Source organism: Rhincodon typus, chromosome 11 (genome assembly GCF_021869965.1).
Source record: "Rhincodon typus isolate 14 chromosome 11, sRhiTyp1.1, whole genome shotgun sequence".
In the NCBI taxonomy this organism is placed as follows: domain Eukaryota; kingdom Metazoa; phylum Chordata; class Chondrichthyes; order Orectolobiformes; family Rhincodontidae; genus Rhincodon; species Rhincodon typus.
This window is the reverse complement of record NC_063342.1, coordinates 30957653-30976381: the sequence shown is the minus strand read 5'-3', so window position 1 is coordinate 30976381 and position 18729 is coordinate 30957653. Positions and strand designations below refer to the sequence as shown.

At 38.5% G+C, this 18729-nt stretch overlaps 1 protein-coding gene across 1 annotated transcript in view; it reads left to right on the top strand.

The window, feature by feature from the left end:
• The window catches only part of LOC109932128 (suppressor of tumorigenicity 14 protein homolog), a 68442-nt gene that overhangs the window by 30829 nt on the left and 18884 nt on the right, over positions 1–18729 (top strand). Inside the window, exons 8-14 of the mRNA XM_020531362.2 lie at positions 1257–1476; positions 3568–3710; positions 7101–7198; positions 7776–7888; positions 11348–11481; positions 13345–13449; positions 17169–17282. Coding sequence (XP_020386951.2) covers positions 1257–1476; positions 3568–3710; positions 7101–7198; positions 7776–7888; positions 11348–11481; positions 13345–13449; positions 17169–17282 — 927 coding nt within the window. The remainder of the gene's footprint in view (positions 1–1256; positions 1477–3567; positions 3711–7100; positions 7199–7775; positions 7889–11347; positions 11482–13344; positions 13450–17168; positions 17283–18729) is intronic.

The following is an 18729-nucleotide window of genomic DNA, read 5'->3' as shown; positions in this document are numbered from 1 at the left end:
AGGAGCAGCCTTCCTGCTCCTATGATGCTGCTTGGCCTGCTGTGTTCATCCAGCTCTACACCTTGTTATCTCTATTCTTAGTGTAGAGCCAGTACAACTACAGAACAAAACATTCAAGTCCCAAACAGGGTTAGAGATTTTTTTCCAAATTTTGGAATTACTTTAGGACATCTTCGCATAGACCGACATTACCTTGGCAGATATTTGGCAGTAAGTGCATTTGCCAGTGGTTGCCAAGAAAGTTCTGCTGGAATTCAGTGGCCAGTGGAGAGAATCATTGAGGAATCCAGTTATCATTCCCTGCAGGAATTGGTCATTTGGGTCAATCCTTGCTTTTAAAGTGGTTTAGTTCAAGATTTGTTAAGAACTAGAATTACAGCTAAAAACATTGCTTAATAGGAGTACTGAACATTTCATTTCAAAATGCAATAAAGTATTGTTCCGTGAAGGAGATTGCTGGGTTTATGGGAGAAAAATCACAGCCTTTTATGCTCTGGCATCTGGATTTCCATTGGTTCATATTTTTCTTTTTGAATTAACAAATTTTTATTATTTTAAATATTATATAATTTCTCAAAGCATTAATTGACATTATGGGCTGTAAGAGTTTTTATTTCAGATTGTCTTTCAGATCGTTGATTTCAGCATGAAAATTGTAACCTTCAGAAAGCCAGTATTTACAGTCTACAAGTGAGATGGGGGGTTGGGTTTGGTTGATCTGTGCTGAGTAGATTGAAATAAATCCAGGAAGAACTTAAACCTGATAGTAGGCAGGAGTGCATGGTTGACCAGCTTCTCAGGGTAGTGCACCTCTGAAGGGTTCATGCATGTGAACAAACCAGCATTTGTAAATTGCCAAATGCAAAAGTCCCTGATAAAGAAGTTAGTGATTTCACACAGGGTTTAAAAGGAAACATAAAGCATTACTAATGTGAAAAATGTAGAAATCTATTAACAGGATAGAAATTTATTTGTGAATTATAATACTTAGCCATTTTTATTTATTGCTGCAAGGCAGTATGGCATTATAGATGTTTAACAGTTGTTAAATAATAAGGGAATTCAAACTTGTTGACTAAAATTCTGGTTTTACTTGGACCTTTGCTTATAATATGTGTATTTCCTTCGATCTCTTTGTTTTGAATAGTGTATTGCACCTTTTGCCATTTTAAATTATCTTTGCAATTTGAACATGTTACAAAATATGGTGGTTATGTTTCGTGTTGTTATCTATGATTTATTCTCTCATTTTGCAGCGATTTCTTTTGATCTATACGCAAAACCGGGCAACAATCGGACGCTGACATTAACACTCCCAAAGAGATCCTATTACCAGTGGCGACTCCGAGTTCCAGCAGGCCATATTATACACTTAGTGATCCTGACCCTACATGGGGCAATTCCAGGAAACTGTGCAATCCATAAACTATCAGCCTATGATTTCCTACTTCCTGTACAGAACAAAATAATAACACGGTAAGACAGTAGGCATTTGGCGTGATTTGCTTCAGTGTGGTGAAACCATATGTTCATGCCACAATGGTGACAAATTATCTCCTAGCTGAAACATTTGGTTCCTTAAAGGAATAAATGTGACATTTTACCTTTGTTTTACTGACTTCTGGTGTTTCATCAAAAATAAGTATAGTGGTGCTACGAACAATTCAGGCTAGCCTGGAAGCTAACCTGAGACCACCACCTCTGCAAAGCTTTCTGTTGGCTTTTCATGCAGTAGTCCCAGCTCTAAGTGTATCATTCGTGGTTATAGTTTTTGAATCATGTTTTTGTATTTGCATCAGGTATTCCATGCAAAGCACCAACACAAATGCTGATAACTTCATCATGGATTCTTGTGACCAAGGAGTCACCATAAGTGATGATCAATGGAAATATCTATTACAGAAGTCTTAAATTGGCAGAAGCCAATTTGGAGAACCACCGAGAAAATTCCTGAGCAAAATTGCTTTCGTTGTCCATGTTTAGCTCTTCGGGGTTTTTATATGAAGTGAACTGTTTTTGGAAACTCATGCATAAATGTACTGAAATTTAAATACTTTCAGTTCATTACAAGTAACCCCAGTGGTCGTAAATACAAAAAACTATTATGAAAACATGAAAATTTAAGACTGTTCACCTACTTCAGGTATCAGTGACAAAGACCTAAAACATTCGATTACGAATACCTATTTCTAGCCCAGATCAAACAAAAACGTTACCCACTTACACATTTCCAGGAGTATTGTGGCTGGACTTCTAAGGCGGGAGCCGTCATAACAGAAGAAGTCCAACAAACCACACAGAAGGTGGTGGAATGGATTGGTACAAAAACCATGTTCATTTTTTACGGTAATAGTTGTTGGTATTCCATGTTTAAAGGCCCCAGAAGCCACTATGATAGCAACTGAGAGAAGGTAAGTATCCAAGATAAGTGAAGAAGTAGGACTGCAGATGGTGTGAAGGAGAGGAAGATAGGTGTATGAGGGTACGGTGTACCAGGTGGATTTGGGTGTACATGGTAATGACACTGGGCTAGTAATCTAGAAACCCTAGGCTAATGTCTGAGGACATGGGTTTAAATCCCATCGTAGCTGATGGTGAAATTCAGTTTCAGCATAAATTTGGAATAAATACCAACCCTTTTGTTGACAATAGAGCCACCATTGACTGTTGTTCAAAAAAAATTGGTTACTAATGTATTTTCAAGAACAAAATCTGCCATCGTTAGCTTATATTTCTGAGTGGTTAGGGATAGGTAGTAATTGTTGGCCTAGCCAGCATTGTCATCGTGCCATGAACAAATTTTTTGAGAAGGTAGGATGGATTAGATGTCAGAGACAGCAGTCACGTGTTTGGGGATGAAGGGGAGTCGATGGATGTTTGATGATGGGGCTCAGTCAAGTCATTGTGTTGGGTGAGTGTAACATCAGTCAGATGGCTGTGGGTGAGGGGTTAGGTGCTCGAGATGGGACCAGTGTGAGTAACTGAGCTTCCAGTGGTGAGTCGGAGAGGTGGGGATCAATTTCATGTTTAACCAGGATTTAGAACAAGACATAATCCCTCTAATTAAGGGAAGTAAGTCAGAAGCTGCTAAAGTGTCTGATTCTAACTCAGATTTGGGGATGTTTTCAGAGGGTTCCAGATATCAGGCAGTTGTCAATTGGAAGTTTAAACTTCCCAAGCATTTGCAATGTAGTCAGTGCATACCCCTGAGAGGTCTCAACATGCACCTTTCAGTATACACCTGGTCTAAGACAATCCAGACACTGGAAGATGTGGGCCTGTATTTAACACAGTAAAATCTGGAATATAAATTTTTGTAAAATAACTGTGCTGCAAGCAAAGTTCTTCAGGCAGTGTTATTGTTAAATGCTTATGGAAAATATAGTTTAGGTTCAATTTTCTGTTCTTCATGTTTAAGATTTTTGAAAATGAAGGAATTCTTCAATGCAATTTTTCTAATGAAAGTGCATAAGTAAGAGAAACTTCTCCCATACCACCAATCAAATAAGTCTAAATTCAGCAAATTCTTCATGTTGATTAAAAAAAACTCAATTACTTCTTTTTCAGTTGGTGTGGCTCGCCTGTAACTTGGAATCCTCCAGTTATCAGATTGATTTCATCAGGCAATGTAATGTTGGTGACATTTTCATCAAATGTACCAAGAGTTGGTTCTGTATTTAAAGCATATTTTGAGGCTGTTCGAAAAAGAGGTAGTTTTCAGTTTTTTGTGTTAATATTCACGTGACAGATCAGAACTTGATTATTGCTGAAAAAAGAGATGTATTATTCAAACATTTTGTTTGCGAATCATCAGAAAGGATGCAAAAATATCAAATTTCAAAAGGAACAACAATTTGTACAGCATGAGGATAAGGTTCCAAAACCCCTTTTCTCATAGAGTATAAATTGTTACCCGCTTTGAGATCTGGTAATTTTACATCTGTCTGATAAATGCAAGACAAAAACCTCCATAACGATACTAAATTATTATTCAGAAAGTATTTTGAGTGATATAATTAACATTAGGCCTTCTGTTTTTTTTTCAAACTTAAACCTTAACTTGGATGAGTAGGTGGGCAAAATAGCCTTCTTTGTGCATATGCAACTAAACCGTGTTGATAATGGCAGTGAGTTATCAGGTCATAGAGTCATACAGCATGGAAACAGACCCTTTGGTCCAACTCATTCGCACTGACCAGACATCGCAATCTGACCTAGTCCCATTTAACAGCATTTGGCCCAAATCCCTCAACCCTTCCTATTCATATTAAGTGTTGCAATCATACCTTTTTTTTTAATAGAACCCCTACAGTGTGGAAACAGGCCCTTCGGCCCAACGAGTCCACACTGACCCACAGAGCATCCCACCCAGACCCAATCAACTTAACCTATACATCCCTGAACACTATGGGCAATTTAGCATGGCCAATCCACCTAGCCTGCACATCTTTGGACTGTGGGAGGAAACCGGAGTACCCGGAGGAAACCCGTGCAGACATGGGGAGAATGTGCAAACTCCACACAGACAGTTACCTGAGAGTGGAATCGAACCCAGGTCCCTGGCGCTGTGAGGCAGCAGTGCTAACCACTGTGCCACTGTGCCGCCCCTTATCTCTACCACTTCCTCTGACAGCTCATTCCATTCACGCACCACTCTGTGCATGAAAGAGTTACCCCTCAGGTCCCTTTTAAATCTTTCCCCACTCACCTTAAACCAATGTCCTCTAATTTTGGACATCCCCACCCTAGGAAAAAGACCTTGGCTACTTATCCTATCCAAGCCCCTCATCACTTTACAAATCCTGTAAGGTTTATATAAGGTCACCTCTCAGTCTCCAACACTCCAGCAAATAAAGCGCCAGTCTGTTCAGCCCCTGCCTATAGCTCAAACCCTCCAGTCCCGGCCTAAGTGATTTAGCCTAATATTCGTTTGCTTTCAAAATTCAACACGAGGAAAAAAATCTAATTAGATTGAGAGGGGACACTGGAGTGAGTTTTCTCAGCTTTTCCTGCTCTGTTATTTTGGTTGGAGAGCTGGCTTGTGATATAGACTGATGCTGACAGTGTGGTTCAATTCCTGCACTGGCTGAGGTTACCATGAAAGGAGTCTTCTTCTCAATGTCTCTCGCTACCTGAGGCATGGTGACCCTCAGGTTAAACCACCACCAGTTGTCTCTCTGCAATGAAATAGCAACCCCATGGTCTGGTAAGACTAATTTATATAATGTTGTTTAGCACCATTATTTAACCCCTGTCCGTCTTCTAGTTGTTAGTATTTAGGATTTCTCTCTCCTCGATGGAAGGAATTAGTAATTATCTTTGTGAGCTACCAGCTAGCAAACACCGTTGATTAATTAGTTGACTTAAAATGCATTTATTTTTGACTGAAAATCAAAATAACATTAATATAATTTTATTTTCTTTATCTGTTTCTCTCCCAATCTTTTTCTCTCTTACTACACCTCTGGCTATTATCTCCATTTATATTTATTCTCTTCCTGGTGTTTATTTACTTTTTGTATTTTATGAAATACAGAGCAAAATTTACATTTTTTTTTATATAGCAGAATAGTAATGTTTACTCCACTGCTTTCTCACATAAATGCTCTGAACCCATTATTATAATTTTAGATGAATTAAAAATTTGGTGACTTCTTCAAAACATCTGAATAAAGCACTACTGAAAAGGAAGTTAACAAAAATTATTCCATTGATTCGTTGTAGGAAATTAGATACAATGCACACTCAGAAACCAAATTCAGCTCGTAAAATCACAGTGGTGGACAAAAATATCAAGGATCAGGTTTTAGGAGCAGGTGAAACCTTTTAAAACCTTTGAAACAATATTATTCAGTTGATCAATGCAGTCATATTCTTGTTAATGTATAAACTTGGGCTTTAAATTTGCATCAGCACATGTATTACAAGTTAGAAATTGCAATTACTGGGGGAAAATGGCTGAGAAAAAGGATAAAAGCTGCATTTTAAGCAGCCTGTGGGAGTCCAGAGGGGGGATTATAATCACAAAGTGATATATTCTCGCTGTGTAAAGCAATGAGAGGTCTGTTGTGGAGCAGTGGTAGCATCCCTATCTTTCAGCTAGGGGGCATGGGATTAAGTTCCACTGCACCAAAGGAATGTAGTAACGTCTTTGAAAGGTTGATTTGAAGCTAGCTGTATTGAAGGAGATGGTGGTATAGTGGTAACGTTGTAAGATTAGTAATTCAATACCCCAGGTGAGTTTGTTCAAATCCTATTGTGGTAGTTGATAAAATTTGAATTAGGCGCTCTTGTGGTGCAATGGTAATGTCCCTACCTCTGGGCTACGAGGCCAGTGTTCATGTATCACCTCCTTCAGGGGTGTGTAATATCATCTCTGAGCCAGTTGATTATAAAGTAATTGGAATGCATCATATGTAATACCTTTTATTTCGACAAGCCTGCAGTGGTAACATACATTGGAGGTACTCATTATGAGTTTTCAATAAAACTCACAATTCAACATACCATAGCTATCAATTGTGAACAGTGATTATAAACAATCTTTTCTGCATGCTAGGGGACCTTTGTGGAACAGAAAATGCCTATGCTCAGCCACAGCAGAGACCGGATAGAATATGTATGATTTAGCAATGTTAAGATTGAAAGCAGTTTTTATTTCTAACAATACTGTGTTTTTATAAAATTAAATACTGTTTCTTATCACTTATGCAACACGATTTAATTGTCTTGAGGTCAATTGTGGAAAATCTGAAAATTAAATGTACCTTCCACATCCTCAGAATCTCAGTGAACAACAATGAAATGGACAAAGCAGAATTACAGATGATTTAATTTTTCCCTTCATTGTTCCAATAACAGTTCCCATTCTCAACTTCAGAAGAACTATAATTAAAACATACTTACCGTGGGGACATATTACTATTTTTGACATCTTCATTTTGAGATGCTTGTATGCGAGATTGATGAGTATAATACGGATGAGAAAGTTTGTGATAAGCAGCCGTGGGCTCTGTGATTTCAGTCTGCTGTGTTATCAAGCTGTGATATTTCTAAATAATTTGAGATATAAAGAAACAATTGATTCCTTCCCTCACAAGGTTGTGGTGGTAACTTAATATCCTGGAATGGCTCCTTGAGCTCACCCTACTACCCTCGTTACTATCCTCCCAAAATTGACTGCACTTGGACCATCACTGTAAGTAGCAATAAGATTATATTAATTTAAATCTGTCCCCATCTCTGCAATTTAGTCTTTCAGTTGAGAAGAAATAGCCAAACTAACCCATTGTTTATCTGGGGAAACAGATCTGATCAATGATGCCTTCAAAATATGGGTGCACAGAACTGAAGTTCAAATTATTGCTTTGTTGGTAACTTCTCTATATTTCTGTGTAAAATTTGTACTTTTGAAACATAAATTTTAGTGTAGCACTGACCAAGTAATACGTCCTTACTTCTGTTACTCTTAATCTAAGAAAATTATTTACACTTATATTGCATATTTCATGATTTCCGGATGCCCCAAGGTACTTTTGAGCCAATGAAATAGCTTTGAAATTTAGTTGCTATTGTGATTTCAATTATCCTGGAACATAGAAACTTCAAAAACTGGTTGAAAAATTGTTAGTACGCTATTTAAAATAGTGACTGCAATGGTTGGATATTTGAATTTATTTTCCGAGTCATAATTTAGCACGTAGTTGGCAATTATATAAAATCAAACATATGAATGATTCATTGACTATAATAGCTGTCATCTCATTCCTTAACAGACACCTGCAGTAGGATATAGTATAGCCCTTTCTGTTATTGTTTTGGAAATCCAAGCAGGATCCCAAAGTTCAAGCAATTGTGATAAGGACTGGTTGGAGATCGAGGGAATCAGGTAAGATGAGCAGATTGTAGAGTTGTTTGCTGCACTGCAGCCTTTATGAAGAAAGATGGTATGATCAAATTTCGGGTGCCTAAAAATATTGAGGGTTTCAAGAGGATAAAAACAGAGAAACATTTCCTCTGTTAGGGGAAATCTAACATTAGCAGACACAGTCTTAAAATATGAGATAGATCAGTCAGCAGTGAAATTAGCAAGGACTTGTCCAAAAGGCTTTGGTGCTATGATAGTTTACAAAAGGAGAAAGGCAGAACAACTTGGACTTTTGGAGATGTAAGGAATGATAAGTTGCTAATGAGGGCCTTGCTGGTGAAAGTAAGATCTGGATTTTTGAAGGGCACTGACATTTTTGACTTGGCCTGGCAGAGAGAACTGACCCTGCTGTAGAGCTGGGAGTTGCTTTGGACTTTTTGTTTGTTACAATAGAAGTTTTAAAGCATGAAATACTGTTGTACTTTGTGTTGCTCCCTGGGAATTTTATCTCTTTATTACTGATAATTTAAGGAAGGGAAATTGAATAGGAAAGGGGTGGAAAGGAGGACAAGCAATTGGCCAGATGCCTTAGTCTAGGAGAGATCCATGAGGTTCTTGTTAGAGGTAAAAGTGTAAGAGATGGGAGAAAAATCTTTAAGAAAGCACTTGGTGGAACCCTGGGGTTCAACCTGCCATCTAAGCTCCTCCTAGAGTAGTCGATAGCTTTGACACAGGAGAATGAGGTTCAGTGAGGCTTGAGCCAGTTCTAACAATGAATGATAAAGTCAACTTTGTGCAAAATATGTTTACTTTTATGCTCCTTGAATAAATGAGGATGAAGGCTATAGCAATGATAAGAGCAAGAATGGGAAATAAGATTTCCTGGGGTGAGGCCATTTAACATAATAGTGAAAGACCAACTTAGCAAATTAACAAGTTCTGGTGTAATGTGGCTCAGTGTTAACATTTGTATCTCTGAGTCAAAAGTTTGAGGTTCAAGTCTCACCCCAGAGATAAGCATATAATTTAAGATGACAGTCTGTGCAATATTCAGGGACGGATACACTTTTGAAGGACTATTTATAAGGTGTGATGTTAAAGCAAGCCCTCATCTACTCTCTCAGGTGGACATAAAAGATCCCAAGGTACCATTTAAAGGCAAGCAGGGAAATTCTCCCTGGTGTCGTGGCCAATATTTTTGGCTTAACAAAGTTAACAAAAAAGGTTTATTTGGTCATTATTATTATACGTTTTGTGTAAATTAGCTGCTGCATTTCTTGCGTTGCAATAATAACCACAGTGACAATGCTTCAAATATACTTATTTGGTGGAAAAAGATGTTGGGCTGTTCTGAAGTCATGAAAGATGCTATAAAAATGCAAGTCCATCCTTACTCTAGGGCATGTGAGAGGAGAATTCTTTTGTTTTTTTTCACAAAAGTGAAATGAACATACAGCAGTGCCATCTCCTGGAGGCTGTAGTAGTGAGCACTGGTAACCCATGTAAGCGAGGACTTACAACTTTTGTCTCAACTGCAGATCAAACAACAGGCTGAAGACTTATCATAATACTTAAAAATTGTTCAATGTATAACATCTCAATTGCTTCCAAATGTTACCATATGATCTTATCAAGAGTTGTTTCCTAAATACACAAACTAAATTAAACAGGATGATGGTCATTAGTGTAACATTTGGATAAGCTGGAACATTTGGATAAGATTTATACAACCGCACTCCTCCACACCATTTGTGACAGAGTTTTGTCATTATCTGAGATACTTGTGTTTATGGCTGACAACATCCACAAGATTGTGGCATTTACCTTCACTAAGATCACCCTATTCTCGTTACACAAGATGGAAGTAGTATAACTATTTTTCTACATTCTACATTGGCAAAAATATTCACTGTTTCAGATATAACAATTTTTGGAGCTCACTCATTATCCATTTAAATAGTTGTTAGCCTTGAGAATGGTTCTTGCTTTATTGAAGTACATGGATATTTTATAATCAAATTCAGCTTTAAAAAGTAGTGTTTATCGATGAGGATAGAAACAGGGGAAACATAGCCAGACATGCAGGGCAAATATCAGGAAAAGTGGACAAAGATTTTTTTTTATGGTGGAAATGAGTCTGCAGTGTATGTCAAAGCCATTGTTGAAAGCAAGCCGTGAGAATTTTACTCATTGGATCTAAAATGTCAGCCATACACCAAATAGTGGTCGCATATGTTCAGATGAGGCCAACTTCGACAAGGGAGCCTCTGAAATGCCCACCTTCTTCCTCAGCTGAGGATTCCCCAGCACCGTTGTCGACAGGGCCCTCAACTGGGTCCAACCCATCTCCCGCACTTCTGCCCTCACCCGTTCCCTCCCGCAAGAGCGATAGGGTTCCCCTTGTCCTTACCTACCATCCTACCAGCATCCACATCCAGAAGATCATCAGACACCATTTCTGCCATCTCCAGTGAGATGCTACCACCAGATACATATTCCCCTCCCCTCCCCTCCCTTGTCCGCCTTCCGCAGGGACTGTTCCCTCCGAGACACCCTGGTCCACTCTTCCTTCACCCCCAACATCCCCCAACAGACGCATGGCACCTTCCCCTGTCACCGGAGAAGGTGCAACACCTGCCCATTTACCTCCTCCCTCCCCAGTATCCAAGGGCCCAACCATACCTTCCAGGTGAAGCAACACTTCCCAGAATCTAGTCTACTGCATTCGCTGCTCACAATGTAGTCTCCTCTACATTGGGGAAATGAAGCGTAGACTGGTTGACCACTTCGCAGAACATCTACATTCTCCCTGAGCTACCTGTTGCCTGTCCCTTTAACACACCACCCTGGCCAACCTCTCTGTGTCTGGCTTGCTGCAGTGTTCCAGCGAAGCTCAATGCAAGCTGGAAACACAACACCTCATTTTCCACTTGGGGACCCTGCAGCCCTCTGGACTCAATATCGAGTTCAATAATTTTAGGGCCTAAACTCTCCCATGTCTGAGCCCCCTACCCCACACACCAGGACTTGTTATCACATAGTCTGCCATTACGCAGTACCTATTGTTAGTCACTAACAGTCCCCGTTAACAACTATTCACCCTCCGAGCCAGATCGTTATCAACTCCTTTGTATGTCCAACTGCTCTTCGCTCTATCGTTTACTCCCTACCCCAATCCCCTCCCTATTTTCTGCTTATAAACTGATGTTTTCCCAGCTATCATCAGTACTGAGGAAGGGTCACCAGACCCGAAGTGTAAACTCTGATTTTTTCTTCATAGATGCTGCCAGACCTGCTGAGCTTTTCCAGCAAACAGTTTTTGCACCAAATAGTTGTGTTTATTACTCAATTTAAACTGGAGACAGCTAGATAAATGGAGCACAATAGTAGTAGGCAGGCCTAAAATATTTTCTTGAATTACTGCATTTATAAAATTGTAATTTAATAAATTACATTTAATCACAACTTTTGCCTTTGTAGGTACTGTAATCGAATAACTGAGGGTGGCTTCAGCAAGAATTATGGGAGATCTGTTAAAATTAAGTTTAATTCTGATCAATCAATCACCTACAAAGGATTTTACTTGGAGTACAAAGCCTTCAGCTATGAGGACCGTAAGGAAAATTGTTATTTTGGAGTTTTGATTCGCAGGAATGATCCTCCAACTTGAATAAGAACAAAACTTAGGATATTTCCGTGCTGTTTTTACCTTAGTTTCAGCATATAATTGTTTCTTGGTTGCAAAACAGAGGTGAAAGTTGTTTACGCTAGTTTCTGCTCCAAAGCACACATTCCCCTCCATTCCCCAAAAGTTCCTTATGTACTTGACCCTTCCTGCAATCTACATTTTGAGCTAATTTAAATACATAATAATATGGGCCATTTGCAATGAATGTCTTGCTTTTACATTTGCAAAGTTCTGTTTCTGAGCCTGTAGAAATACAATAGTGTGTTTTTTCAAGGTAGCATTAAAACAATGAATTAGTAATCAAAGGTCTGCAGTAAAAGTAAGTGGAGCTAAGAGTTCACATCTCACTTCAACAGCTGAGAAATTAAATTAAATTAAATTCATTAAATAAATCTGGAATCAAAAGCAAGAATGAATAAAAAGGAAGCATCTGTTAAGATAACTATGAAATTACATGATTGTTGCAAATACCATGGTTTACTGAGGTCATTTAGGGAAGTGAATCTGCCACCCTTACCTGGTTTTGTCAGTTGTGACTCCAGACCACAGTAATGTGGGTAACATTCAGTTAACTTCTGAAATTACCTGGCAAGCAAACCAGCTATTCCCAAACTACTATCAGAAACTATAAAAGTAGCAAAACTGGATGGACCACGTCATGGCAATTTAGGCACCTTTGTCAAAGGTGAAGAATAGAATCATAGAATCCCTGTAGTGCAGATGGAGACCATTTGGCCCATTGAGTCTGCATCAACCATCCAAAGAGCAACCCACCTTCATAAACTATCCCCATAACCCTGCATTAACCTTGGCTAACCTGCACATCCATGGACACCATGGACAATCTAGCATGGGCAATCCAGCTCACCTGCACATCTTTGGTCTGTGGCAGGAAACTGGAGCACCTAGAGGAAACCCACGTAGACATGGAGAGAACATGCAAAAACCATAGAGACAGTTGCCTGAGGCTGGATTCACACCTAAGCCCCTGGTACTGTGAGGTACCACTGTGCCACCCTGAAGGGCATACCATGACCATTAACTATGCAAAGTTCTCCTCATCTACACCTGGAAGTGCACCAATGTTGAGAGAGCTGTTGCACAATCCAGTCCAGCAACTTGCATGATGCAGTGGCTCAGGGTTACTGTAGTAGTTCAATTCGCTGTCATGAAAGCTCAGACACTTGCTATATTGACCATGGAAGCCACTGAAAGAGGCTTCTAGCGCATAACACCATGCATCACTGGAAGAAGCACACAGGTAGCAAAGTGCAGAATATTCTGAAGGTGGGAGATCTCAACATCTACCACTACTGGTAGCACCACTGCTGACTGAGCTGGCCTAGTCCTGAAGGACATTGCTGCCAGACTGGGTCTGTGGTAGACAATGAAATAGCCAGTACAAAAGAAATTGCTACTTATTGGTAGAAGTGACGACAGCACAGTGCCTATGGAGACAACATCCTACCTTTACACTACAAAAATTGTTTTAAGTAACTGTCAGTTATCTCAAGCAGTTAATCAAACATAATTCATGTCAATTTGACAGGATGTTTGCATTGGCCCTTGCGATTAATAAAGCCAACTTTTACTGTCAAGATATGTTTTCTATGTGAATGAAGCTATATTTTAAACTCTCATACAGCATGTCACAAATTTAAGGAAGCATATATAATATTAGATCTTTAAACTATGTTTAAATTTATATAACACTATCTTCTACAAATTTTATTGCACAGAACGTCAATACATCTTTTAACCAGAATTTCTAAATTTATTATTTAACTAGCTTGCCCGAACCAATTTAAGTGCAAGGATGGATCATGTATTTCTTTAAAGAACCATTGTGATGGATGGAGGGATTGTCTGGATGGCAGTGATGAAACTAAGTGCAGTAAGTTATCACGTTTGTTTTTCATGTGAACGGTCCTTTATTTTCTCCAACCAAATTGTAAAGTACACAATATATATGTGCATAATTGCAAACGTAATTCAAAAATAATGTGAGGTGCAAACATTATACAAAACTGAAGAATGTCATGAACTAGATGTGTCTGCAGAGTGGTCATTAACTGTGAGTTTGTATAACTAATTGAGCCTTCTTTTTAAACATTCTTGAGTGTTCCAAGTTAAAAATAACCAGCAGCAAAGCTTTAATCTTAAACAAAACTATAATGTTAAGTACTAATTTAAAAAGTGACACAGTTATAGCTAAGAATACACATACAACAATTAAAAGTCGGTACAGATGAAAGATACTTATAAAGACCAGTCTGTTACTGTTGCAAGTCTGTTACATGCTTGAAGGTTTCCTTCCCAAAGTGAAGGGGATGAAAAATTGAGGTCAGAAATTCTGCAGTTGTTATGGCCGCTATTGTCAAATAGTTGTAGATTTCTTCCACGGATGGGCTGCACAGAAAATAAAGGAAATGAAGCCTCCTTTGTTTTGCTTTTATAATGTGCAGATTGTTGACCTTGGGAACCTTGTTAAATACATTAGTCCTTTAGCTGAGTTCCTTACCTCTTGTTGAAAACCCTCCTCTCTTTAATGGTGTCTCTGAATTATTCTTGGAGTTCGGACAAAGTTGTGTTTCATAGGTTGTCCTGTGTAGATCAAAACTTAAAATGCCTGCCGTATTAACTTTTATGAATCATTGGTCCACAGAACAAAGTCAACAATGCTGAAATTTACAGCTTCCGGTAGTTTCCTGTAGTAGTAGTTTCCTATTTTCTCAGAAACTTTGAATTCTCACATCTTTATATTTTCTTTCCTCCTCCACTCCAGTTTTGTAGTTGGAAAGTTTTTAACATGTTTGCTATCCTACACATAAATGTTTCAGGTTTTAGAATTCTCAGAGATGCATGTTGCTGTTTATCTGGTTCCTGCTTTTGTAATATATTCATGCAGAGTGGTTTGAATTTTTCCATTTGCAAAAGGTAGCCTCAATTCCAAAGTGTCATACTCACAAATTAAACTTGGATTCATTTTACACATTGTAGATTTACTAGGGCTGGAGAACATTATCAGTATTTAATAAATTATGTACACCGTTTGTATTTGAGGTTCTGTCAGATGCTTGAACATCGACCTGAAATGTTTTAAGTTCTTTGGTTGCAGATGCTGCCAGATATGCAGAGTATTTCTAGTATTTTCAGTTTTAACTTACAGTCATGCTGGTTTTATATTGTTGCTGTTCAAATAAAAGTAAGTATGTTGAAATAAAGTAAGCATGTAATGCAAGTTAGCACTACATATTATGTGTATAATTTCCAGAAGAATCTTCAGCTAATTGGCTCTATCTCCAGATGGAAAAAGATACAGATCTTTTGTGTTGTCCAAGGGTTAATCAAATTCAGCATTTGTTTCCCGTTGTGATTGATGCACTTTGGCTTTTTGGCTGACAGTTAATCAACTTACAGGAGCCATCATGTAAAATGTTGTGTTCATTAAAGATCAGACTGGTAATCATAATAAAATATGTAATAGTATACTAACATAACCATGGGGAGATAAAGTATGAAATTTGTGAGATGTTATCAGTCATGAGGGCTTTCATAAGATTTAGCTAGATTGTACTTTTTCCCCAAAGGATCAAAACTGTCTGAGGGAACTGTAAACTTGAACATACAGCTTGTTGGTGTCATGACATAACTTGTTTCCACGACAGGCCCATTGTTTCACAAGTTATCACAAAATCTATAAATGTATAGCAAAATGACCAATTTGATTAACCGTTGGACAACACAAAAGATCTATATCTTTTGTCATCTGGAAATAGAGCCAATTAGCTTAGAGCTAACAATTTTGTTTCATTCATGGGATGTGAGCATCACTGGCTAGACTAGTATTTATTGCCCATCCCTAAATGCCCAGAGGGCAGTTAAGAGTCAACAACATTGCTGTGGGTCTGGAGTCACATATAGGCCAGACCAGGTAAGGACAGCAGTTTCCATCTCTAAAGGACATTGATGAATCAGATGTGTTTTTCCCCAACAATTGACAGCCATTCATTTCATAATCATCATTAGATTCTTAATTCCGGATTTTTATTAAATTCCAATTCTACCCTGTGCCATTGGTGGAATTTGTACCCAGTTCTCTAGAAAATTGCCTTGATCTCTGGATTAATAGTCGAGTCATAAATACTAGGCCATTGCCTCCCACATGAGGTTTCATCTATAATAGAAAAATAACTTTATTATAATACACTTTAACAAAAGGCAAAGAAACGAAAGGATATTCTAACCAATTTCTATGCCATTTAAACTATACTCTTTCAGAAACCTCAAATACACACACACTCAATAATGATTAAGACAGACCTAAAGTAAACAATTCGACATGGTTACTATGGGTGAAAAAAGAATATAGACAAGGCAAAGAAAATTCTGAGAATCTAAAGTACAGACCACAAAGTGGAAAGTTCTGTTCTTACAGTCCTTTCAGTTTTAGCAATGATGACGTGCTGTTGTCCATGGCGTGATGGTCATTCTTTGATTCAGTGGATGATAAGGTGGACTTGGGTCTTTTCTTGTTTAAGAACTGTTTCTTTCGAGCTTCCTTGCTTTTTCTGTCTTTTTCCTCCAGAGAGCAAGATCTTTGTTTGCAAGGTCTGTTTCTCCTGCTGCCAATGGCACTGTAGCTCAACGAATCAGGGGTTGTTGTCAGGCAGAATGCCCTTAACTCGAAAGATTCTGGATGGTGCCAAGTGTCGAATTCTCCCACTCACTGTTTCAAAAAGCAACATCATATTGCACAGTTCAATAATATATAGCAATTGTTATTTATAAATTGCAAAACTCTCCGGGTATTTCAGTTATAGCAGTCCAAATTCCATTTCTGTCATAGTCCCATAAAAAAGAAAAAGTGTGTTCTCTTAAAGGAGGCTGCTCTGACTGATATGATTGTGGCTTCAATTCAACATTTCCGCATGCCACCACTGACCTTTGACTCACGTTTTTTCAAGAACATTGAAAAATATTTAATGAACCTACGACCACCACACTCCAGGGAAGAGAGTTCAAAAGGCTCACTGTCCTCTGAGGAAAAAAATCCTAATTTTCATCTTAATTGGGAGACCCATCTTATTGTTAAATTGTATTCCCTATTTGTAGGCTTCCCCATAAAATGAAACATCATTTCAGCATTTACACATCTTATATATTTCAACAGGATCACCTCTCATTCATCTAAACTCCATTGGAATCATCCAGTCTGTAACCTTACCACATAAGATAATTCCTCCATCTCAAATGTTAGTCAAGTGAACCTTTTCTGATCTGCTTCTAATGCATTTATATCATTTACCCATCATTTGACTGTCATTGTTTAGAGAAGTGATGATGTCAGTTATCTGCAGTAAACATGAAAACTTACAGCAATATGATATTGTAAAAGGTACCATAAGTAGATTCAAAAGTGACTAAGTGTAACTTTTCTAATGGAGAGGTTTTCTAAACCATAGTGAGTGTACAACATAGATTTACTATGATGACGCTAAGCTTTGGTTATTGAAGTTACAAGGAAAATTTGAGATATCACGTACATAACTTTCAATTTCAGCTTGACAAAGTCAACCATGTCTAATTTTCCTTTGTGTTTGTTCTGGATAGATTGCTACTTCACATGCCCAAGTGGAATCTGCATTCTACATGGATCTGTTTGTGATGGAATCAATGATTGTGGAGATGAAAGTGATGAACTAAATTGTACAAGAGCAAGCAAGTGTCTTTAAATTCATTCTTCACTTTCCATTTTTGTTCTAGCAAATCATAGAAGTTTTTTTTTAATGCATGCATAAATGAACCAAGATGCATGTATAAATTAACCCTTGAGCTATGCAAATTTTCAACGTAATAAACATTTTTTGTGAAACTTCTTACTGGTTAGATGAGTAACTGTTTCTCAGCATCAATCATTAAAGCAATAGTTCCATGGAAACTACAGAGTGTATGGAGCCAGAGCACTGTTGTTCCTTAATGATATAATCTTTATATATGAAGGTAATAAATCTTATGACATAAGTATCACGAGATGTAAATTCTAGTCCATGATGTTACGGGGACTATTGCATTGTCATCCATAATAATTGGCGCAGGATTTAGTTTGTGAGTAAAATTTAACATAAAGCAATAAACTAGAATGAATACCATGAGCTATTTGGGATATTAGTGCAGCAACAATAATTTTACAGGGAGGTGATGACTTTATCGTATTGTCATTGGACTAATAATTCAGAGATGCAGATAAGGTTCTGGAGGCCTGGGTCTAAATGGTGGATGGGGGAGTTTGAATTCAATAAAAATCTGGAATGACCATGAAACTGTCCATAGTTGTAACAACACATCTGGTTCACTAACGCCCCCTAGGAAGGGAAACCAGCATTCTTAGCTGGTCTCTAGACCCATAACAATGTGGTAATCTTTTAACTTCCTTCTGAAATGGCCCAGCAAACCATTCATTTTTATCAACTGCTAAAAGTCTAAAGAAAGGAATGAAACTTAGCAGACAATCTGGCATCAACTAAAGCACCAACAATGGCAAACTCAGCCCTATTGACCCTGCAAAGTCCTCCTTCCTAACGTCTGATGCTAGAATTAGTGTATCTGTCTTGCAGACTGGTCAAGCACCAGCCTGACATAGTCACGCTCACAGAATCATATCTTACAGACAGTGTCCCTTTATCCATCTTCTATCCGCCTCCCGCTCTCTTCCTTTTTATTTCAGAACCCCCTTCCCCTCCCCCATTTCTGAAGAAGTTTCTAGACCCGAAACGTCAGCTTTCTTGCTCCTCTGATGCTGCTTGGCCTACTGTGTTCATCCAGCTCTGCACCACCATTGTCCCTGAATATGTTCTGTTCCACCAGCAGGACAGCCCCAGCAGATGTAGCTGAGCAGTGGCATCCAGCTGGGTGGGTGTTGCCCCAGAAATATTCAACATTGATTCCAGACCCTATGATGTCTCATCACGTAAACATGGTCATAGAAACCTCCCACCAATGATCCATCACGTTAGATACCACTCAGAGGAAGCACTGAGGTGGCAAGGGCACAGAATATACTCTGGGTAGAGGACTTCAATGTCCATCACCAGGAGTGGCTCACCAGCACCACTACTGACCGGGTGGTTGAGCTTTAAAGGACATAGCTGCTAGACTGGGTCTGCAGGAGATG